At 41.6% G+C, this 25,029-nt stretch overlaps 1 protein-coding gene across 2 annotated transcripts in view; it reads right to left on the reverse strand.

Annotated features, from left to right (window-relative positions):
• The window catches only part of LOC133353402 (otoferlin-like), a 105,159-nt gene extending 91,078 nt beyond the window's left edge, over nucleotides 1–14,081 (reverse strand). Inside the window, exons 1-2 of one of the 2 annotated variants that reach the window (XM_061569651.1) lie at nucleotides 13,656–14,081; nucleotides 6,680–6,738 (exon numbers count right to left, since the gene is read on the reverse strand). In XM_061569651.1, coding sequence (XP_061425635.1) covers nucleotides 6,680–6,738; nucleotides 13,656–13,734 — 138 coding nt within the window. In that variant the 5' untranslated portion in view covers nucleotides 13,735–14,081. The remainder of the gene's footprint in view (nucleotides 1–6,679; nucleotides 6,739–13,655) is intronic. The other variant, XM_061569652.1, reaches the window with a different exon arrangement.
• Between the last annotated feature and the right edge of the window lie 10,948 nt (nucleotides 14,082–25,029).

Consider the following 25,029-nt stretch of genomic DNA (forward strand, 5'->3'; position numbering starts at 1 on the left):
CAGCGGCACATTTAATAGGCACTACAATAACAATAGTTTAAAGCAATTTGAAGCATGTTTTTTTTAGAGGGGGGTATGACTTTTTGTGACGCCGTGTGACGATGGGGGGGGGGGGGGTCAAACATCGTCAAAAATAGCGTGACGTCATTTATGGACGGCCCCTATAGTGTAATACCATTTCCGAGTGCACCAATTGAGACTGTCCCTTGGCCCTCAAAGATATGGGATTACCGTATGGTATTACTGTATACCACTTCCCGAGTTCCAAGGTACTTTTGTATTTCGAATTTCTTTCGCACCATACAGTCAACCATGCTAATCGGAGGTACAGTACCATTTCGTATTTGTTGTGCGAACTCATCGGCATGCAACATAATCTATTATTAAAAAGCTGTTTAGATAAAATCTCAGATCAAACAACATTTTATATATGGTCATAAATGCCTTGAAGCTTTAATAATTGTAAAGAATAAATATTGTCAGAAATTAACACTTTTTTTGTTAAATCCACTCTCCTCTAGTCAACCAGCATTATAAATGATCACACCATGGTTAGTCATTTGGTGGGCAGTGGGGTAAAGTGTAAAGTGTGGTTACTCTCACCTCTTCGAAGACCTCTGGTCAGTGTGGAAGAGAGAGGCTATAGTGTGAGCGAGCAATTTCTGAGCTGCACCTTAACTATTTATATATATATAATTACCATCATTTAGAAAGGAGCAATAGCTTTTAATTGAAACAGGTTGTACCCATGATATTTGGTTTTTCACCCTTCTATCTGGCAACAAAACTGACACCTTTTTACAAGGAGTCATTTTTGCATAGACCACAATACCTGCAGTCATAATGCAAACAAAAAACACAACTCTGATAATGTATGCACTGTCCTTGAAGTTGATTGGTCCACACCCGAGACAGCTTTCCTTAGAGCCTAGTCTCACATGGGTTGGACCAGATGACGCCAAAAGGCGCACAACTCAAAGACAATGCACCATCAGAGTATGAGAGCTCGGGGTAAGCCTTTACACCATTGGAACCTCATTTGCCAGTAAAAATATGATAATTGGTTTTTTACCCTTCTATCTGTTTGTTGCCAGATAGAAGGGTAAAAAACCAATGATCATTTTTACTGGCAAATGAGGTTCCAATGGTGAGGTTGTACCCACTTGCATTACTTGTCATATATCTAACGGGATTAAACACGTATTTGGTTACTTATCCTGGGTAATAAAAATTGGAATTCATATTTAATTTGACGTTTGGTACGCAGCAATATAACTATACGGTTCTGATAGTCAGCCGGCTGTATTACATTTTTAAAAAGGGTCACGAAGATGTCACCGATGTGCACTGTGGAGTGACCGCTGCCATGTCATGTCGACATCTCATGGAGAACGCAAAGCAATCATCGCCACCTCCCGCAAAACTGCTGCAGGCTATACCCGTCTGTGAAACACAGCGCCTTCTTGTGCTATGAAAATGGCGTGAATACCAACTGTGTTCCACATCCGTGACTTAGATCCCCCCAGTGAGCATAAAACGTTGGAACAACATTGGAACGTGGTCGGAACCGCTGGACTAACGTCAGCCCAACGTTGACCGACCGTGGCCATGTTTTTTTTTTACTGGGGTCAACGTTGTAAATTAGACTCTGCTTGTTTCTTGAGTTACCGCCTGGTTGAACAACTCAAACTTCTAAACGTGTGCTAATTATGTCGTTTCATCTCGTGCCTTCAGCTATGACATGTTGACATCTCGTACCTTCTTAACAAATGAAGCCATTTGTCTAATAACCACAGGGGGAAGGGTAAAAAACACCTCTTGTAATCTTCTTGGTTCTTTCGGTAAATTCACGTAGAAGGGAAGTCATAAAATAATAAAAATATTATTATTTTATTACTTCCCTTCTACGTGACTTTACCGAAAGAACCAAGAAGATGAATCCCTGCAGTCACGAAAGCTTTAAATCGAAAATTAAAACCTCTTGTAATGTTTGATGCAAGAGGCACCACCAACCAGCAGGTTTTGGACCGCTAATGTAACCTAAGATCTGGCGCAGGGGAATACAATCCAGCACTAACACTTGCCCCACGACCACGTCACGTGCTGACCACAATAGCCGGTATTCACCAATCTCACACCGTATGGGCGGCCCATAGTGTATACAATACTCATGTAATGAATCGAAACAGGTGAAGCATTACGTTCTCTATCAATCAGTTTTTGTGAATTATTTTGGGATAAACTGTTAACTATAATAACTATTTTGGAAAAACAGGAAATAATATTGGGCTTTAGATCGTCATCAGAGAAGGCTGGTAGTGTAAAAATCTTAATTATAGTACTACATGTATTACATAATTTTCTAGGCAAATTAGGGATGCACCATACATTTCACGTTTGCTTTTTAATTCAGCCTGTCAGCTGATTTTATTATTAATATTACTTGTAGTCAGTTGAATTGTGCGGGTCGTGGGGCATTATTCAACCATACTTCACCACACTGGACAGTGTGGGTTTACGAAGGTGGCGGGTATCAGGAGGCCCTCGTGCAAGACGTGGATCGACAAAGAGGGCTGGACCCACATCATATATTCAAGTGAATTCGCCGAAATAATAAATGTGAATCTGAATATGGCTCACGGCGGGGTTGGCCATCAAGAGAGTAAGACAAGGACAGCAGCTACGAAGACAACAATTATCACCGTGAGCACAAGGCAAGGGAGGGAGAGACACCGGTGAGAGAAAAAGAGACAGTGGAAGAAAGCCAAACAGACAGAGAGAAAGCGGGACAGAGGGTTAGGGTTAAGGGTTAGGGTTAAGGGTTAGGGACAGAGATAAGTCGACAGAAAATGCAGATAAGGAGAAACACAGTGGGAAATACAAAGATAAACACAGGGATACAGAGAGAGAATGAAACAAAGGCACAGAGATGGACAGGGATGGCCACGGAGGCAGACACAGATGAAATGCTACAGAGAGATAGCAAACAAAGATGAGCGAGGGAGAGATGGATGGAGACAATAATGCAGCGAGGGAGACAGAGGCAGTGACGGAGAGGGAGCTAGAGACAGCTACAACCAAGGAGACAACATCAGATGGAGAGACACGGGAGGTAGACTGAGAGAGTGATATACAGGCAAAGACAGGGGGACAAAGAGAGACAGAGGGAGACAGAGAATACTTCTCAAGCCGTCGATATTCGGCTGACCCGTAAACAGCGCTATTTGGTGCATTCCGAGCGAAATCGTCCATGTGAAGATTGCAGCTTGTGTTTTTAGCACATTGGATGTTGCTGAGAAATCCAAAATCAGATGTCAAAGGGAGTGGCCACGTCGTGACATACATAATAGTTTACGCGTGTCAGCAGCAGGAAAAGTTGCTACGCCTAGAACTGGTTTTGAACGATAAAATACATATGTAAGGGGCACCAGGGACTCGGAACAGGCTCTGACTGTGCCCACGGCATTGTTACCCATTCAATTAAATCACAGCCCATATACTAGTTCAAGTATGATTCATGGAAACCCACATACAGACTTCGTGAGTGCCTTAAACACGTATCATATGTGACGAAACTGCAGCTGTAAGTTTGTTTTATAATGTACATTGCATAAGTACATGGCCTACTATCACATGTACGTGTCCCATAATTCGTAGTATCATACAAGGTGCTCCATGGATACATGCTGAACTAAAATGATGAAATTGTAGCGAAAACAACGTCAAGCCTTGCCACATCTCCCGCCAATCGCAATAGAGCTTAAATTTTGACTTAAAACTTTCGTGACTGCAGGAATTCATATTATATGGTTATTTCGGTAAAGTCACGTAGATAGAATAATAAAATATATTTTTATTATTTTATTGTTATTATTTTTTCTATCAGCAATAGAGCTTATTTAATCGTTTAACATTATCCTCTGTAGGGTATGCAGCAATTACTTTCATAGTATAGTAATCAGTTGTCTATGAACGGGCCACCTTGTTACTATTTTACAAGCAATTGACTGTGCATAAATGTGTGTTGCCAAGACATATTTGTGGCAGACAGCGAAGGCACACAAAAGCTGAAGGGAAACTCTCTGCTCCAAGTATGTACAGTATAAATTTCGATTTAAAGCTTTCATGACTGCAGGGATTCATCTTCTTGGTTCTTTCGGTAAAGTCACGTAGAAGGGAAGTAATAAAATAATAAAAATAAAACATAATAAAATAATTCTCACGACGTTTCGGCCACAACGCAAGCAGCCGTCCTCAGGTGAAGAACATGTCTGTCGATAAGACAGAGTCTAAATGACACGTCTTAGGCTTGGAGTGTCTATTTAAGCTGTGAGGGAAGAGGAAGAGAGCCTTGACAAAAGAATTTGCATTTGAAGAGGAATTTATCATATTTATGGGAAATGCAGGAATGCGAATAGTGCTAATTGTGAAATGCGTGGGAGGTGGGCGGGGGGTTTTCAAATGTACAGTATGTTGAGCTTCTTTCGCACCGTGCGTAGCCAACGGCGCGAACCCGAGGTGCGGGGGGAAGGGCAACACACTAAGCACCAAAAGCAGTTCCCAAAAAATTAGTTTCCAATCGAGATGATTTAAAAGTCCATAGCTCCAGTGGCTTCACGTGCAGTGATGTATTGTGTCAATATTTTGATCTCACTCTTTTTCATTGTGGGTAATAGAAGCACAATTATCAACAATTGTGATTTCCAGAAAACATAGGCATTTAATTATGCTTTTACACACACATGTATACAGCATTAATGTGGAGATCCATGGACATTATTTATACTATTTGACACTCAAACTGATTCTAACTTCTCGTGTATATTCTGTTTGAAAAGCCTTAAATTCTCATTCAATGCTAAAAGCCTCAACTATGCATGCGAATGTTCTTTAATGCATGTTATTTGAACAAGGCTTGTACCTCCTGCAGCTTTACTTAGCCTGAAAGGAATACCTGGAACAGTTTTGGTAAACATCAGCGGAGGGGATACATAATAAAGGTTTGTGGGTTAGATCGCGTTATTTATAAATGTGTCGCAACCCTTCACCACTTGACACGGCCGATCAGTAAAAAAATGTGTCACGTTAACAAAACAACAAATTAGTTACTTCTTTAGCCCACCGGTGTATTTGAAGAGTGAATCCACAACATTTGCTATTTGAGTAGTACGACGTTTCGCTGGTAATTACATCCAGCATCATCGGGCGATTTGCCAGAATAGTGAAGTCATCCACCTGCTTCTGGTCTTAAATAGTGCAGAACGACGTCATCATAGTTGAACCCCATCACGTTTCGAGATCATAGTAATACTGGTCGCGAAAGCCTACGTGTTAGGGAGACAAACTGCATGATGTGACGATTATAACAATCGTTCTAGAATTCGACACTGTATCAGGCACGTTTGTGTCTGTGTGTACGTTTGTGTAATAGCCGACAGTGCGTGAGTGATTGATGTACAGGGTGGTCCAGATGTCTTATTTTTAAAGTAAGGTTTATTTCAAACACAATTTAATATGCAAAGGAAAACAATGGTAGGGGTCAATTAATTGGGGGTCAAAAGACATCTGTACCACCCTGCACACTATGATGCTCTAGAATGTGCTAAAAAATTTGATGTACATTTAAAGTTTGGTTTATGACACCAGCATATTAAATCCAAAAACCAGGATATTCAAATTTGGCGCATAACTTATAGCCCTCCAGAGATTAAAGCGATAGTGAAGCTTAAATTTGGCAGATGCATAGTCACATTTATACTTATATACCTAAACATAATTCTGAAAACCAAATTGTTTTTTAAGTGCCCTCCGAAATATGGGGGCCGATTTTTTTACGTTTTTGTTGTGGAAGCTAGGTTTATATATATATTAAAAAAATAATGTTGCATCAACAAGTGATGACTGCGGCACCTGAATGTGTTGTCATATTTTAAATCGCTAAATGTTTGCGATTTTTTTTTGGAAAAGGGCTGTGAGACTAATGCTCGGAGAAAAGCAGGTGAAGCCCACTAACAGTTCCTCGTCCAACATACATAGAGTGAAAGTTTAAATAAATCAGTATCAAATTTCGATTTAAAGCTTTCGTGACTGCAGGGATTCATCTTCTTGGTTCTTTCATTCAGACGCTGTCGCCTCGACAGACCTGGTTTTCACCTGAGGACGGCTGCTTGCGTTGTGGCCGAAACGTCGTGAGAATTATTTTATTATGTTTTATTTTTATTATTTTATTACTTCCCTTCTACGTGACTTTACCGAAAGAACCAAGAAGATAAATCAGTATCAGTTAGAGGACATGCATGCCTTTAGGATATTTGTTGTTTACTACCTCGCCTGGTTTACTGGATGTTGTAGGTTCGATCCCAACCCTGATGCATGTATATTTGAAGTTTGCATGTTCTCCCCGTGTTCGTGTGGATTTGTATCCAGGTCCTCCGGTTTTTCCCCTCCACATTTTGAATCAACATGCATTCATAGTAATTGGCTGCTATACATTTTCACGTAATAGGCCACTTCGTTGGGCAATAATTTTTGACCAGGTCGCTTCTGAAGAAGAGAGCTTTATAGCCCAGTGGGCCTTACCTGGTAAAATAAAAAATATAGTTGAATCGTTTTATTAAATATTTGGTGGGAAGGGTGGTCACTAACACACACCAAGATAGAGTAACATCTCAACACAAACCTTGTCGAAGCGGGCTTCATCCTCGCAGTTTTCAAACACGTTCGTGTCAAAAGTCAGACCTGAAAGAAGAGCAGAGCAGCGTGATTACATGACGCAAACGCATGCACGTTGCACGCACACACGCTAACTTCATTTCACTTTATAGCCCATGGGCCAGATCTTGATACATTTCAGGATTCCCGGCCTCATATTATTTTTCACCAATTCAGTGACCGTCTTTTGTACGATGGCCAGCCAAAAGCCGCTGCTAGGATGACTGGAGTACGCGTGATGGGTTTACGCTCCTTGACGAGATCGACGAGGTAATTGTTGTTCATCTGTAGCAAGCACTTCGTGTGTAATGAGTGCCACCTCAATCATCGCTTCAGTGTTGCCACTGTCACCCTGTGTGATAAACAGATTGGTCCAGATGTCTTGTGACCCCCCCCCCCCCCATCAACCAAAATTTAATTGTCTAAAACTTAATATGTTTTGATACCAATGGGGGTGTGAAAACAGACTGAATAAGCAAAGGGAAAATGTTTTAGAGGTCATTACTTGGGGTCACAAGACACCGAGACCACCCTGTACTGGAGGGCTATGGACGAGATGACGCACGAGTGCGCCTTTTGGCGTCATCTGGTCCAACACCATGTGAGACTGGGCTCTAAGAAAAGCTGTCTCTGGTGTGGACCAATCAATGTGAAGGACAATGCATATATTATATTCTTGGTTCTTTCGGTAAAGTCACGTAGAAGGGAGATAACAAAATAATATTAATATAAAACAATAAAAATGATCACGACGTTTCGACTGCAACACAAGCAATCATCATCAGGTGTGAAAATCCACAGCAAAATTTGAAAAAAGTGTATATTTTCTTGCTGTGGATTTTCACACCTGATGATGATTGCTTGTGTTGCAGTCGAAACGTCGTGATCATTTTTATTGTTTTATATTCATATTATTGTATTATCTCCCTTCTACGTGACTTTACCGAAAGAACCAAGAATATGAATCCCTGCAGTCACGAAAGCTTTAAATCTAAATTTAATGCAAATATTATCAGAGTTGTTTTTTGTTTGCATTCTGACCGCAGGTATTCTGGTTAATGCAAAATGATTCCTTGTAAAAAGGTGTCAGTTTTGTTGCCAGAAAAAAGGGTAAAAAACCTATTATTATAAGTTCACGATATTAATTGGCACCTGCATAAATAAATCTGTTCCACTTCATGAATTTCATTAACAACGCCACATAATTGTTATACATTTCATAATGAAATGTGTGTCTTACGCACGCAAGTTTAGACAATCTTAATCACAATTCATCGAAGGTTCTTTGACTGAAACTCGGAGTGGCCATTCTTCGTTTTGTACATTCAGACTTTTATTACAAAGCCACTTGGAAGTGCTTTAAAGTATATCTGCAAGAGATTCACGATTGCTTTTTACATGTGCTGAATGCTGCACATTATAAAACTAAATTAGCACTCAGTGTTATAATATACAACCCCAAGGGTGGAACTGAGTCAGATAACCACCAATATCTACGGATTATTTTACAACTCGATTATTTTCCAGATACCACTTCTCTTGCTTGCAGTATGGTTATTGACTTAAGGCCCTGCAACTAGAGTACAATCCATAATAATCCTCTATTATTGCACCCTATATCCCTATAATCTATTCATAGGAAAGATGTGGTGTGTCAAAATAAAACCCAGACCAGCATCATGGACTATTCTGGCTGAAATTAAGCACTGTCTACCACTGACCTCTTTCATAAATGTACGTAAATCAGGGCTGCTTGGAGGTAAACACAATATATTGGGATATACTGATAGTTTCAATAGATGATCAGATATATTATTGACAGATTATGGATTATGATTTAACCTAAACAAGATGGGGTCACGTTCTTGGTTGGCTTATCATATATGACGCCTTTCAAAGGTAACGGAATCCAAAATGCACGATAAAATACTGCAGTCTATGTTGTGGGACACCTTTTTAATCCCTGTTTTCTAATCAGTACTGATCTTTCCGGATCATTTAGAATTAGTCTGGTGGAGGGGTCCATGCCACCTGCTGAAGTAAAACGATATCAAGGCTGAAAGCAAGCCTGGGGGGTGCATGTCTTATTGTGTATTTATTCAGCAGGAAAAATGACATTCCTTGTCTTGTCACGTGAATTGTGGAGATAAAATACAAATGGCATAAATATCCTAATTACTATCCGTGTAAAATTATGTAAAAAGCACTTAAAAGTAGTTGAGGGTTTCAGAAATAAATACATTACAATATCATGCCCCAGGATTAATTTGAAGATGTGTTTTTGTCTTCCCTCCGCACCTCCAATTAGCACGGTTGGCTACGTACAGTGCGAAATAAGTTAAATATACATTAAAACACTCGCTATGCACACGTAGATTTAGCTCCTGCATACGAACCGATTTGTATGTATGTATGCATGTTGAACCTCTTTCTTACCGGTATGTAGCCAAACGTTCTAATCGGAGGTGTGTGAGAAGGACAACAATCTAAACACAAAAAGCCGTTTTTAAAGAAATTCGTTTTCTATAGAGATTACTTTGAATCGTACAGCTCCAGTGGTTTCCGAATATCAGAAGAGCGTTCCAGACGGCCGCAGAAGCGCATCTGAAAGCGCTCGATGCGGTGAGCGTCTCTGTTCGATGGCGAAGCCAGAAGCCGCTGCAGCGAGGATGACCGGAGTTGGCACGATGCTTTACGCTCCTTGACGAGGTCAGCCAAGGTATTGTTGTTCATTTGTGGCAGGAACTTTTTGGGTAATGAGTGCCACCTTAATCATCGTTTCAGTGTGTCCCTCCTGCGGCTGCCGCTCTGTCGCTAGTCTTGACCACTGGTCATAATTTCTTCCAGCCAATACGCGACGGCGTGGGGTGCTGTTCATCCAGAAGTGGATAGATGATAGCTAATGAAGACATATATATACTCTACCTCTTACTATTAATACAAGGAATATCATGTTTCGATTTAAAGCTTTCGTGACTGCAGGGATTCATCTTATTGGTTCTTTCGGTAAAGTCACGTAGAATTTAAATAATAAAATAATAAATATAAAAAACATTATAAAATCATTCTCACGACGTTTCGGCCACAACGCAAGCAGCCGTCCTCAGGTGAAGAACAGGTCTGTCGAGAAGACAGAGTCTGAATTTCAGTCGTGAGAATTATTTTATTATGTTTAATTTTTATTATTTTATTATTTCCATTCTACGTGACTTTACCGAAAGAACCAAGAAGAATATAATGTTTATAGTTTTCATTGTATATATGTTACATCCACCCCCTCCCAACAGTTTGCTATTGCTGTCATACCAAGAATCTGTTGTGATCTCTCACAGTAGGGCAACCAATCGTGCTTTGGAATAGCCCACGGATGCTGATGTCACAGAATGTCCTCGGAGATACGTTCAATTGACCTCTGGTCCACACGGAAGCACTTTCCCAGCCACTGCAAATAAGAATAATTTCTCACGTGACAAACAGATATTTAAGCTCTCAAATATTAAACCGTAGACAAATTAAGTTCATAACCAAATTCAACATATCTATGTTTAAATATTTTGTGACCAGGCTGAGTATGTCAACAGGTTACACCTAAGAACCCAGTTTAAACACAGGTGGCTTGCCTTGATTCATGCCCAGGATCTCTGCAAATCCAGCACAGCACTCCGACCTTTAAACCACACCTACACACCGATTACAATTGTTTAAAAATGTGAACTACTACACTACACCCCCACACCACACTAATAGAGCACACCACCTGCATGAATACACTACACCAGTATGGTACAGGATGACCCTACCACTCTAAACTACCATGACTACTACATCATTTCACTGTAGCACTAAACACTATACCACACCAATACACTACAACCTCAACGACAACTGCACTCCACCAAACCACTACACCACGCCACTGCATGAATACACTACACCATTACGGTACACAATTACACTACCAATCAACACTGCTATGACTACTACACTATGTCACTGCAGCACTAAACAATATACCACACCAATACACTACAACCTCAACTACACTCCACCAAACCACGACACCACGCCACTGCACCAATATTGGTAACAGCCCAATGTAAACCCACTGCTGTATGAAGGCCTTCCCGCGCCGTGTAGCTAACGACGTGTTGTGTGTTGATACTTCGCCACGCTGCTCAGTGCTGCTCAGCGAAGGCGGACGTGGGCGCATAGAAAGTACAGCACAACGATGAATTTGTTTCTGCCGCTGCCTCTGCCTGCTGTGCACCGCAGCTGTAGCCCCGCATCAGCCTACACCAACCTGGCCTGCATGGCTGTCTGATTATCTCCCTGCGAACACCGCCCAGACTCAATTCCTACTGGACTTGTGAGATCTGACGAGATAATTGGTCATTACGGGTTGATTTTGGTCGGATTGATGCAATACTATAGTCCTAAAATGTATTGGAATTTTGAGTTGTATTTTTTACTTGTATATAGATAAACACCTTCATAACAATAACGTACGGCCCTTTTGTCAATCCACTGCTGGATGAAGGTCTCCCCATGCCTTGTGGGCTGTTGGGAGTTGTTTGACCATACTTCACCGCTCTGGTTAGCGTGTGGGCAAATGAGGGTTGCACTCGCCAGTGATGAATCAGACTGGTCACCTGCTTCATAGCGCCATGGGCAAACCATCGCGCCATCGCCGTACTTTACATAAGGTTAAAGCACTGCCCAACTATAAATAAGTAGTTAATAAATAATCGCAATTAACCCCAAAGGCTCAAAGTAATTTGTCAGAAGAATGGCGTCTTACAAGACACATTCCAAACTCCTACCCTTTGCATTGCTTCGACGCAGCATAGTTCTTTCTGAAATAGCATGTCGAATAAGAGGTGTTTCTTACTCAAAACCAGGCAGGCTAAGTTCCAGATAGTGATTATACCACGTGCAAAAAAGTACATTATTTAGTTCAAAAATCAATAGCAGCAATGTTATCCATGAAAAAGTACAATTACCCTACCACTCCTCAAGTTGAGACCGCGGTAATGTTTTCAAACATCACAAAGTAAAGACAATTTGATGATAAAATAACGACTCCGGCTATAAAATACACAATGTAATATCGTCATCACGAGGTAATGAGCTGACACTCCACACGTGTCTCAACATAGGCCCCCTCCTGAACCTCCCTTCGTTCCTCTCTTCAATCCTCACCTCTTCTCCATTGCCCATCATCTTTCTCATCCCTCCCCTCGCCTCTACAAATACTTCCCCTGTAGTCAATTTCGTGGTCCCACGCCCCCTCTATTTCGGTCACTCATTCCTCGTTCCTTGCACGCCCCCAGCCCGCCCACCATCTAAATCACTTTAGTTACGTTACCGCATTAAAACTATGCGAAGCGCCTTGAGCTAAGGGAGCTCTATAAATATCAAATACGATAAGATGACACGCGTGTCGTAAGCAAATACGATATAAAGAAGGGAAGTAATAAAATAATAAAAATAAAACATAATAAAATAATTCTCACGACGTTTCGGCCACAACGCAAGCAGCCGTCCTCAGGTGAAGAATGAAACACCACCAAGCTATTCATTCTTCACCTGAGGACGGCTGCTTGCGTTGTGGCCGAATCGTCGTGAGAATTATTTTATTATGTTTTATTTTTATTATTTTATTATTTCCCTTCTACGTGACTTTACCGAAAGAACCAAGAAGATAAATCCCTGCAGTCAGGAAAGCTTTAAATTGAAACGATATAAAGAACATAAATAACTGACTGTGCCGGGTCAATGCTGAGGCTCACTCAGTTGGACGTCGAAATCTTTGATTGGAGAGCAAGCGGGGGTCAAGTATTCACAAGAACGCTGGTCATGAAGAAAGTCCGTCGTCCAAATATTGTCTCTGATGGCATTGACAATTGTGTGTTTGTGATGAGAGTTCTCAATCAGCTGTGTACGGCGCAGGATGGCTACAGATGCAATCAATACAGCAAGGACTTTGCCGGAACTCATTAAGACTGGACGTCTCAATGAACATACTCATGAAGAAGGACATATACACATTCATTGTTGGAAGAATAATACGTGAGAAAAATAACTAAAGGAAACAAGTAGCAGAACATTTCAATTTCGTGTAAATTAGCGTAGAAGTCCTCTTTCTGATTTGATATTGGGTGGCTATGACATTGAGTGGCTATGATATTGAGTGGCTTTGGGTGGAAACTTAGATCTGACTTTATCCACACATTTTACCCCTTCTTTTGACTGGTGAAGAATGGATGAACAAGGATATTAGCACGCATTTGCCATCACTTATCGGCCACTTATTATCATTGTTATATATGTGCAAGTATCAAAAACAGAGGATTAGTTTCTCTTCACTTCCGAAGTCTTAGATGATCCAAAGTATTTGCCAGCACCATATGGTCATACTCTTGGGCTCACTTCCTCTTATCCCTACAATGGCTCGAATGGGGTGATTTTTTTTCCAGATCTTCCTCCTCGGCTGAGATAATGAGTAAGAAGACAGCATGCCCGATATGAATCAATAACATCTTTGTGTATAGAGCACAGTTTGCATCGATACGGGCATCTTATATGAATAATTGAGGTGCATGAATAACGCAGATGTGCATGGATAAAAGGAAGGCGACAATTTTAATGGAATAAGAGGTGCTATATTAGCAGACGTATAAAATAATAAAAACACATTTATCTGACCCAAATTGTGAATCATAAGCGATGTTTGTGTTTAAGCCTACATGCAAAATAAGACACTTAATGTTAAAATAAAGCTTTACAAAAATAAATGGACTTGATAACATATCACTGTCATTGTCCACATGTTAACTTTTTTGTATATATATATCTACAGAGGCATACCTGTTGGTGATCATGTGTCACAGCGCAATGTGCGTATGTGTCGTGAATGCATGCGAGTGTGGGGCCAGCGTGCGTACCTCGAAACTTCACTCGGGCAATCCGGTCCGCTTTGCCCCGAAGCTTCTCCACCCGCTTCAGATGAACCACGAGAGCCATCGCGTACCACCGTCTTCAGCCTTTGACGGCCACGTGCACTCGAGACTTGAAGCGAACCACACAGCGCTGCTGCCCCCCCCCCCTTCTCTTAACACGCAGAGAGGCTGCCCGGCGCTCAGCTGATTGCGGACATTCTCATTGCGCTCGGAGCTCTGCGGTGACACTCACACGTCTGCACATTGATTGACCACCCCACCGAATGCGTCGTATGCGAGCTCCACACCGAGCGCGTCTCGGGAGTAACAATTACTGGCAGTGCTGAGCAATTACTTTGAAGCGGTGCCGCTGCGTCGATGGATGACTCTGTGTGCCTGCAGCCTCTGGAACGTGTCAGCGGGCACAACGCACATGGGTGTGCATTTATGTCTGTTTGTGGTATGCGGGCTGAGCGCGTGCGTCACGCTGTTGTGCATGTGCATTAGGGAGGGGCCACCAAAACATCATTGCCGTCGGTGACACTTGCGTGACTGGCGAGATTAATACTCACACCCTGAATAACTTTGTGCTGTGTTGCGATTTCATTCCCATGGCTTGACACCGTCGATGACGCTGCGTCCAGCTAACATCACTTCGGTCCACGCGTCCATCCTCACGCCCGCACAGAGCATTCTATTCCAAAGCTAAAACCATTCCTCTGCTTCGCCTTTACACACAACGCTGTGGTCACAGAGAAGCATGGTGAGGATGCGTTGCTCGGAAGTGCACTGAGAAACACGACGAGAAGGAGGAGGAGGACACGGGGAACAAACCCAACAATCGGAGGGATTGCAATGCCTTGTTCGAGAAGAGTTACGTGGGTTCTGGGCAGGGCACGTCGCTATACCGGGTGGTGGTTGATGGGCGAAACTGGCCATGGACTGGCAGCCAAAGAAGAGCACCCACCAGATGAGTCCGACTCCTGCAGAGGAGAACTGAGCTGTGTTCACGTGCACGATAGACATCCCGTGGCCGTGAGCATTGGGCAACAGAATGTATGAATACGTATCTACTAAGTTAGCAGTGACACAAACAAATATCATAGTATTTTCTTCAGAGCCTCTCGGCGTGAGTAATTCACACCGAACCACAAGCATTCTAAGCGTGCGCTGAAGTTGGCACGTGAACTTGCACCAACACTGAATCCACAAGAGAAGTGGCATCGTAAGCACCTGTGTAGTGCCGTTTGGGGGTAAGGGATGGTGATTCACGCAGATTTGTGAGACACCCTATTCTAATGAGCTTTGAAGTGGCCATGCAGTACAGAAAATAGGTGTGTGAACTAGTCTGTAAAATAGCATCTGAGTGTTTTAAATACCTGTCAACCCATACAGTTTACCCGTATTCTAATACAGGGAAATTGCGTTTCCAGGTCCATACGACGTACAGCCGTTTTAATACGGGCAAAAAATATCTGAATTTTTAGCTATTTATTTGTGTTTCTCCCTTATGATGGGACTTTGTAGGATGCACGTTGAGATGTATAAGGGCAAGGGTGACCAATAAGGTCTGAATTGGTCTGTTAATAAGCAGAAGCACTGATCAGGGTTAGGCAGGCATGTTTTTTCCCGTATTTGCATGTTGCCTTTAGGCAATTTGTTGCTGGTTACTACTCCTTGAGTGAAAAGAATACTGTCCGATATCGATTTAAAGCTTTCGTGACTGCAGGGATTCATATTCTTGGTTCTTTCGGTAAAGTCATGTAGAAGGGAAATAATAAAATAATAAAAATAAAACATAAATTCTCACGACGTTTGGGCCACAACGCAAGCAGCCATCATGTTTCTTCACCTGAGGACGGCTGCTTGCGTTGTGGCCGAAACGTCGTGATAATTTTATATTATGTTTAATTTTTATTATTTCCATTCTACGTGACTTTACCGAAAGAACCAAGAATATGAATACTGTCCGATTCAGAACGCTTTTGAATTAATCTTGAGAGTGGGTGAAAGTTTCCTGTGTCAACGGGTGTTTAAAGAATGTTTTCATTGTCTGACTGAACACGAATTGCAATAAAATCCCTGCTATCCTCCCTTATATTATATACGAGAGGTACTTATTTATCTTCTGCTACTGTCTTCATTTCTCTTTAGTCAGCCACCTGGGCTTAAGATTAGTATTTTCTTTGGGTCTTTCGGTATCATTAGTGGAAGCTCACCACCAGTGCCGTCGTGGCCCTATATGAATACCATCACCTTGAGCAGCAACCTCCACCGTCAACAGTGTGAGTGTGTCAAGCGAGGTGCAATGATTACCTGGCAGCCCTTCCATTGGTGGAAACCCACCACCAGCGCCGTCGTTGCCCACCACTCACATTAATATCAGCTGCCCCGCCCATGCTGCTGACACTTGGGCTACACCCATTTCAAACCTTTATACACAGTTTGCCTTTAGAAGTTAACCCCTTTTTAAATCCTTTATATTAAGTTCACTTGCTTGCGCGCTTGCTTGCTTGCGCGCTTACGACCGTGCAAATCTTTCGGTCGTTTTTTTAACCCACTTCCCGTGATCCAATCGAGCTGACATTTTGCACACAGACTCGTTGTGCGTGACAATTTATTTCCGTGATTTTTTTTTCTCCAAAATGTTACACTTTTTAGGTAAAAAAAAAAGATATTTAATTACCAATTGCTTAATGGTGGCAGGCAATCATCTGACCCATAAGTGGCAGCCATCTCAAGCCAGAGGACGAGAGGACTCTGGCCGCCACGCATATAAAGGATTTATAGTGAAAAACTTTGTTTTTACGGGTTAATTTTTTCCTGAATGATGACCGCTTGTGTTGCGATCGAGACGTTGTAGTTTTTGTAATTTTCTTTGACTATCTACGTGATTTTACCGAAAGACCCGAACAATATGAACTCCTGCAGTCACGAAAGCTTTAAGTCAAGTCTTCAGATTACTATTACTGCTGTACTGGACAAGAAATGCAGTTTTATCTCATAGCTTTAAAAAAAAGTAAAGTTTAGTAACAGTCGACTAATGTTGGGCCAACGTTGGTTGCAGTTTGTTCAACGGTACATAAAGTCGCACATGGAGATAGGATGTAAGATGATAAACAATTCCTTTCCAAGTTATGATGAAATGTCATACTATGCTTCAAACACAGCTAAAACACGTCACACATTTCCTTGCAAGTGTCAGTTAACTCTGATAATTTTACATTATTTGGATGTTTGGGTGTTGTTTGAGGATATGCCTTAACTCTACAAACCATTACCTGCACATTTGCTGCCTAGATTGAAAATTTATTTTCTTTAGAACTAATTTTTGTTTTTAATTCGTTGCCCTTCCCCCCACACCTTCGATTCTCACGGTTGACTAGGTACGGTGCAAACGAAGTTGAACATACACGCTCCATGTAATGATGACTAAAATTCTAGATTTGAAGCTTTCGTGACTGCAAGGATTCATATTCTTAGGTTTTTTTCGGTAAAGTCAAGTAGGTAAAAAAAAAAATTATTAATAAAAGCTCTCACTTGATACAGCTATCGTGCTGTGACGGTTCCACCTGAAGACGGAAGCTTGTGTTGCCTCCGAAACGTCGTGATTTTTATTTTATTTTTATTTTACTTTTATTAATTTACATTTTTTACCTACGCGACTTTACCAAAAAAACCTAAGAATATGATGACTAAAATAACACATCCAAATGTAGTGGTGTATACTTTACACCAGGGGTCCCCAACCCCCGGGCCGCGGACCGGTAACGGCCCGTGTCCTGTTAGGAACCGGGCCGCACAGCAGCAGGAGGTGAGAGTGACGAGTCCGCACGTGGCCCGCCAATTATTTTATTATTCACCACTTCCATCCGCGCCTCTTTCCCCCACTGCGCACTTGTCTCACTCACTGTGTTGGTAAGCCCACAAGCTCTAACCCCTAGTAGCCACAATGAGTAATAAATACAAACGTCGCTGGAGAGCTTCTTTGAAAAGGGGGAAAGACCCATTGATGAACACCCTCCCCCCCCCCGGTCCGTGAAAAAATTGTCTTCCACGAAACCCGTCCCTGGTGACCAAAAAGGTTGGTGACTGCTGCTATGTTCTTAGTTTCAGTCAGAACAGTCCAGAACGCCGTTCTAGGAATTGTATCCTGCGAGAAGAATCTCATCCAGTGGCTGGTGAGTATTATAATTCAATTATTGTGTAATATTTAATTATGTTTCATATTATACAATTATTAAAACGGCGTCTTAAAATGAAAAATATACACGTTAATATAAATACATTAACGACAAGAAAATAAATGCAGGCATTACTGCTGAAATAATAGAGATGTCTCAAGATTGTAATTAACTTAAATTTTACACAAAAAACACGATCAATTAACTGATCAAAACAGTACCCAATCTTGCACAGTTCATATTCTGAACCATACTCGGTATATGTATGAACATGTGTTTTATTTTCAAAACAAACCATGCTTAATGACAAAACATCAGGTCCACAGCCGGGGGTGGTGACACAAGCCTCTAATCCAGCACAAGTGGATTAAAATAAAACTAAACTAATTTGTATTTTATTTTACCAGGCATGGGCCATTGAGAAATTTAGCGATTTCCAGAAACGACCTGGCCATAAAGGATAGCTCAACGAAGCGGCTTATCACGTGGAAATGTCTAGCAGTACAATACTCTGAACGCATGTGTCTTAATATTGAGTGGAAAAAAAACGGAGAACACGCAAACTACAAATATACCGTAGGCGTCAGGGTCGGGATCAAACCCACTGCGTGTATACCAGACGAAGTAGTTAACATCTTCTGTACCAGGGCAAGCCGTACATGGAGTTGGCGTGGACCGTGTAGCCCATCCCTATCGCGTGAGTGACTCCCTACTTTTGTGATTGTGTTCATATGTGCGTGTATACCAGGCGAGGGAGTTAACATCTCGCCACCACGGCGCCCCATATGTTTCAATCTGTATGGGAATTGAACGTTGCCCCATCCCCCACCTCGCACACGTGGGTATTCTCTGGACGCTCTGCTTTCCTCCTACATGGTATATAATCACTCGTCGATGAGTTGATCAAACGTCCCAATGTAAGGCCCCCAAGAGCTTGGGCAACGGTTGACACGGGTTCCCAGCTACCTTGCTGCATCACAAATGTGAAACTATAATTCGAATTTTTTTACAACATATAATATGATTGAATTTCATTCTCATCCAAAGCAATGGTTTACCTTGATGGAATATGGTGGAGTAGTGCCAGTGCTCACACCCATACCTGATGGGATTATCTCATTTTATACGACAACCCCCAGTCCGTCAAAACAGCCAAATTAAATGTGTGAATGTATCGGCGGTAGAAACTGCACACAGTGTCTACAACTGCAATGAGCCGCACGTTTTTATATATTGCTTTATGTTAATTTCAATCAAATTATGTTCGTGTTTTTATTTTCATGTTTTTGTTACGTCAAGTGCTCTTGACAGTGCCTCCATCATTTCAATCTATTATCGTTACGACATCTTTGTGCAATCTGCAGAGCGAGCGAGCGAGCGTGAGTGACAGATCGTGTGAACACGGTGGCATTCCCCTGGCGATGAGCGCCGCTGTGCGCAAGCTGTCAGGAAGCTCTCCGCTCATTTTTCTCTTTTTCTTTTTTGACTGCGGTGGAACACGAACAGTGAGACGACACCCAGCGAACGCCGGTGCCTTCACATCTACGCCTCGATATAAGGAACGCAACCGGTGGACTTTTTCCACAAATCTGGCTGTCGCCTGATGAAGCTAGTTGTAATTACCGGTGAAACGTCGTACTCAGACTCTTAGTCCTTTCGGTAAAGTCACGTATGCAATTAAAATTAATAAAAAATAAAATATTGTTTTTATTAATTTTAATTTCATTTTTTACCTACGTGACTTTACCGAAAGAACTAAGAGTATGAATCCTTGCAGTCACGAAAGCTTCAAATCTAGAAGTCGTACTCAGATTGTAAATGTTGTGGCTTGGCTCTCCAACACACCGGTGTGCTGTACTAGTGACGAATTGGCACGTTCTGTTTACGTGACAACCCTTACTAGTTGGCTTTGTCGGGTGGTGGTGGGTTTTAACGACACATTTATATATTTACGCGATCTCACCCAAAAAAAACTATATTGTGGAAATTCTTGGTCGCGAAAGCCTACGTGTCAATCTACGAGCGTAATTACAATCAAAGTATGATAAATAAGAATAGATTTTACCCATTATGGCAATACAACAGGAAGTGTTAAGATGTTCAAACACCAAATAGAAACATTTTGAAAGGAATAAGGTCCGCATTAGCCACACGTACTTGTAGTGAACATGCAAACAAACATGCTCTGATAGTAAATGCATTGTCTTTGAAACTGATTGGGCTACACCCGGCGATGAAGAGGGCTGTCTCTCTATTTGATGTTAGAACATCATAACACTTGTTTCAGTGCCAGAAAGGGTCAAACATATTCAGAGTTTACACACTTTGATACTGGCTGAAAAAAAGGTCCCACAATCAAAGTGCTTTCCTGTACCGCGTGTTTTCCTGCGGCATGGTGTCTGCCGTTTGCTTCTACATGCTCGGAGGTTATTTGTGGAATTGAATGCACGAAGAAGCTCCCAACATGTGTAGCAGAACGTTGGACATGATGCGAAACAACACGAAAACACACTGGAGAGCCGTAGTAGTGCTCATATCAATTTACTGCCTTGAGCCAGTGGTTGGAATTCCACATTCTCATGGCATGTGTCCGTTAGTCCGTAGGAGCGACCAGTGTTGCCTTCCCACGAGTATCAATTTCATCCATCCTGGAGGGATTAAGAGTGGATATGGTCCTCATCCGGGTATTGAACTTGCCCAAATCTGACCATAAGATACACGTTATAACCACAATAGCACCTGGCTAACATGCACCAACAATCAGTAAAAAACTACAACAAACCTCACGTTTGTATTTGAAGATATTAGCGTTAATTTAACAATGTAAATGTTTGTTTTTGTATAATATGTGGTATATAAATACAAACACAATCGCAAGGTTGCCAGTTCTAATCTTGGTTGTCTTGGTCGGGGGTAGTCTCAGCCCATCATTCCTTCGGGGTCGATAAAGTGGGTAAGGATATTATTTGGAGGTCAACAGTGGTTTGTACTGTGGATGCTCACACCTGCAATGGGATTGTTGAATTTCCTCCATTGGCTTGGGGGCTGCAAACAGGAGATGAGCAATGCGTCAATGCTCGTTAGGGCAGAACAATCACTCCGGCGTTTTGACTGTCATATTAAAGGCCCTCATGCGTCTCACAATGTGCATCTGCGCTATTTTAATCTTACTTCTAACCAGCTCATTATAATTACACTGGATGTGTTTCAACTCAGCACAGGGAAATTACTTAAGTTTTTTTAAAATATAAACTGAGATCTAGATGAATTCCTGTTTATGCAAATCAAGTTTGATTTTTGTCACTAAATTTATACTAACAATCACACAGTGCCGATAAAGTATACATTACATACGCTTAAATGTATGCTATATTTATATTCAAGACATCTTGCTACAAATTAAATATGACTGCACAAAGCATATCTGCATCATGAAGAAAAACAGTGTGTTCATATTTTATTTAGCAATGTTTTCCCCGAAATATATCGAACCTTTCTCGTCCTGCGAATGTATACATAAGCGAATATAATTCACCTGAATGTATCTGCAAAGTCATTTGCAATGCCATATTCGTCATTTATTTTTTTTATTTCGGATAAAGCACTGCAATTATAGATAATAGCAGAGGCTTCATCTTAAATTAAAAAATAAATGCTCATCTGCATTGTTATCGTGTAGTGCAATAAGTTTGTTTTTATACGTGTCAAGTGTAAAATTGACAGACATTTGACAATCAACGACTGTGTCAAGCACCTCCCCAATGTGACGAGAGTGACTCGCCACTGATGGTGGCCGTGACCATAAATGAAATTTGGGTGGCTGTGTTTAATGCACGGTGCACGCTCACCACTGCGTTGTCAATGCTCAGCCGTAAAACTTCCGAGACATAAAAAAAAACTTTGTTCAATGCTGTTCAACTTTTTAAAAAATATATTGAAACACGGTCAAGCACAAGAGAGACTCCCATGGGATGTTACGACACACTGCAGTGTGGTGCTGTCCATCCGCAGGACTTACGTGATGATGATGATGGTGATGATGTTGGAAATGGACGTTCACAGAATGCATTCCGATGGTGTTGCTTTATCGTCGGCCGTTGCCGATGCTGTTTTATAGCAGCGCGTGTTTTTGTTAGGCGCCTCATCAGACTGCTTCGCTTTCATTTCCTAAGAAAACAACCTCCACGCAGTGCTGCCCAAGCTTTTGAAAATTAGCAACATTACACAAACAAACTGGCCTGCCTCTTCAGTGTGGTTGCCACCTGTACGGGTTGAACCCGATTTAATTTAGAAGAGTTAACTCTGACAGTCTGGGAATTGGCATATATCTATGTTTGGGGTGGCAGGAATTGATTTGTACCCAGATCTGGTTCTAGCATTGCTGTTCTGAACTTTAGTGTGCACTGCACAGTTTGATAGACTCTAGTTTGATAACCACATCCGGGATTGGTCTGTGGATAAGGTGGCAATCCCATATCAAGAGCCATTGAGGCTGAGTGTTGTTACAGGGCTGAAGCAAGAAGCACAACCCCAATACAGAGCAGGGTGGCCGAAAACTGGTCCACAATAGCCACACAGGACATTTATTGGAATTCGGGAATGCATATTCCTGCCAAAAAACACTGGTCTTCTTACACCAGTTGTACGTGTGTACGTTGAACTTCTGTCACGCCGTACGTAGCCAACCGTGATACGCGTCTGTAGCAAGGTGATATGCAAATTCATTTGTCAAGGCGCTCTTCCCCCCTCCATCCCAGCTTAAATAGTCGCTCCAAGCCTGGGGTGTGTCATTCAGACTCTGTCTTCTCGACAGACCTTGTTCTCCACCTGAGGACGGCTGCTTGCGTTGTGGCCGAAACGTCGTGAGAATTATTTTATAATGTTTTATTTTTATTATTTTATTATTTCCATTCTACGTGACTTTACCGAAAGAACAAGACGATGAATCCCTGCAGTCACGAAAGCTTTAAATAAAACCAGGTGATAGTCGTTTCAATCAATCTTAAAATGCCCCAACGTCGCATTGGGCTTAAGTAGGCACTGTTGAGAATGTTGGAGACGGGGTGAGCAGTCATGCCCAGGGGACTTACAGCTCCATGAGTTAGCGGTGCGTGAGTTTAACCAAGAGTGTTGTGCCGAGAGGAGGTGGATGGGGGAGAGGTGTCAGTGCTGCATATCGATTTGGACATCAGTGAGGGGGTTGATGATGTGTCATCGTCGAAGGGGCTGTGTATGCGGTGCGTGGCAGCGGGGGGAGAGAGCAAAACATTTTTTTAAAATATATTTTTTATGCATTCTAGATTTGAAGCTTTCGTGACTGCAAGGATTCATACTCTTAGGTTTTTTTCGGTAAAGTCACGTAGGTAAAAAGGAAATAAAAATAAATTAATAACAATGGTAGGAAAATAATATCACCACTATTATTTTATTATTTTATTTCTTTTATTTTTGTTTCTATTATTTATTATTATTTCTGTTATTTTTATTATTTATTTTCATTTATTTTTTACCTACGTGACTTTACCGGAAAAAAAAACCTAAGAGTATTTTTTATGCAGTCATTCGTGAGCGGGCTAAGAATGCACTGTTAACTCACTCAACTTGAGCAGTTCGTTCAAACATGGGCAGCTGAAACTCAGATTTGGACCCATGATCTCAGTAATGGCGGCGCTCTGTATTTGCAAGACATGTAATGATTAACACCTGGCGATTCGATACATTATGACTATTTAATTTAAAAAATATGTTCTGTATCGTCTGGTTGTCACGAAGTGTAACATTTGTTTTGCACGCCTAGTCCCGTTTCTTCTCATTTGGTCCATTATTCTAAAGGTAGGTAGTACTCTCTAAGCATATGCATTACATACATCGTAAATATTTAATTTGTACATGCGTGTTTCGTGAGTTGAAACAATTATATGGTTGGCGAACTAGGGTTTAGAACCTGTTCCGATATCACTTGCCACCGATGTTAGCCATGGCCTGGAATCAAACTCAGGTCGCCGGAATCATCCTACATACATTGTTTGGATGGATTTCATCACGAAGAGCATGACTTCTACCCAAACCTTATTCGCTGCGAACTAAATGCGTGTATTTGAGAAAATATAAAGGACTCAAAAACGTTATCTTGTATGTGAGTAGGATGAATTTTCGGAAATTTAATATAAATATTATCCATTCTATTCATTTTTTTACTAATTAGAATCAATGGAAAATGAGGACCTGATAGGGATTAGTTTCTTTTGAGCTGTAATGGCATCTTCACATGACACAACACTAACTAACTGTTCCCGTCATTGTGGAGAATATATAACTGACACAATAGATAAGCAAACAACGTATGCTTCATGTCCATATATATATAAAAAATACTATTATTTGTATATGTGTGGAGAGACGTATGAAGAAGACAATGTCCGCTTCTATTCTGTTATTCGTATGGCGGCTTAGTTATGATCATTGCCGTGGGGTCGCTATAACCCAGCCTTTGTTTTGAATGTCGTATTTGTATTGAAGCTTCTTTTACGTAATCGATGAGGCTGCTCAGCGGGAAGCGCACACTGCACTCCTGTATTGATGAGAACGGTGCTGTTTGCTGCCTTGCTGTCTTGGAAACGTTCGGAGCTTCGAAAACTGGGTGGCCTCGTGTTAAGGCGTCGCCAGGTGTCAGTATTGGGCATGCGGTTGGTTCTGCAAAATAAAAAAACTGGTCATGGGCGTTGTTATAAGCCCATAGGCGGCTCTGAGCAGAAATTTGATTTTTTGCGTGGGTGAGGCCTTTCAATGTACGAAGAGCTAAGTGAGATGGCAGATGGGATACAGACGACAGGTGGACTTGTAGCGAGCGAAGGAAAATGCAGACAAAGATGTAGTTAGATAGATAATAGAAAGATGAAGGGCCTTTTGTGTTTGTTAATTAGCTTATTATGCTTCATTAGGATTTCTTTTTCACCACATTTTCTAATGCACCTCAATTTGTTTTCATAAATCCTGGTCTCCTTGAGCTACATAGGGCACTAATCATTTGCTTCGTTTGCTTTTGCCTCGGGGGCGCCTACGGTGGCTAGGAGATGTTAACTACCTCGCCTGGTATACAGGAGGTCGTGGGTTCGCTCCTGTACCTGACGCCTGCTGCTGTATATTTGGAGTTTGCGTGTCTCTCATCATCATCACGGTGGCTAGGAGATGTTATC

Source organism: Lethenteron reissneri, chromosome 43 (assembly GCF_015708825.2).
Source record: "Lethenteron reissneri isolate LAM-NWPU_2019-01 chromosome 43, ASM1570882v1, whole genome shotgun sequence".
NCBI lineage: Eukaryota > Metazoa > Chordata > Hyperoartia > Petromyzontiformes > Petromyzontidae > Lethenteron > Lethenteron reissneri.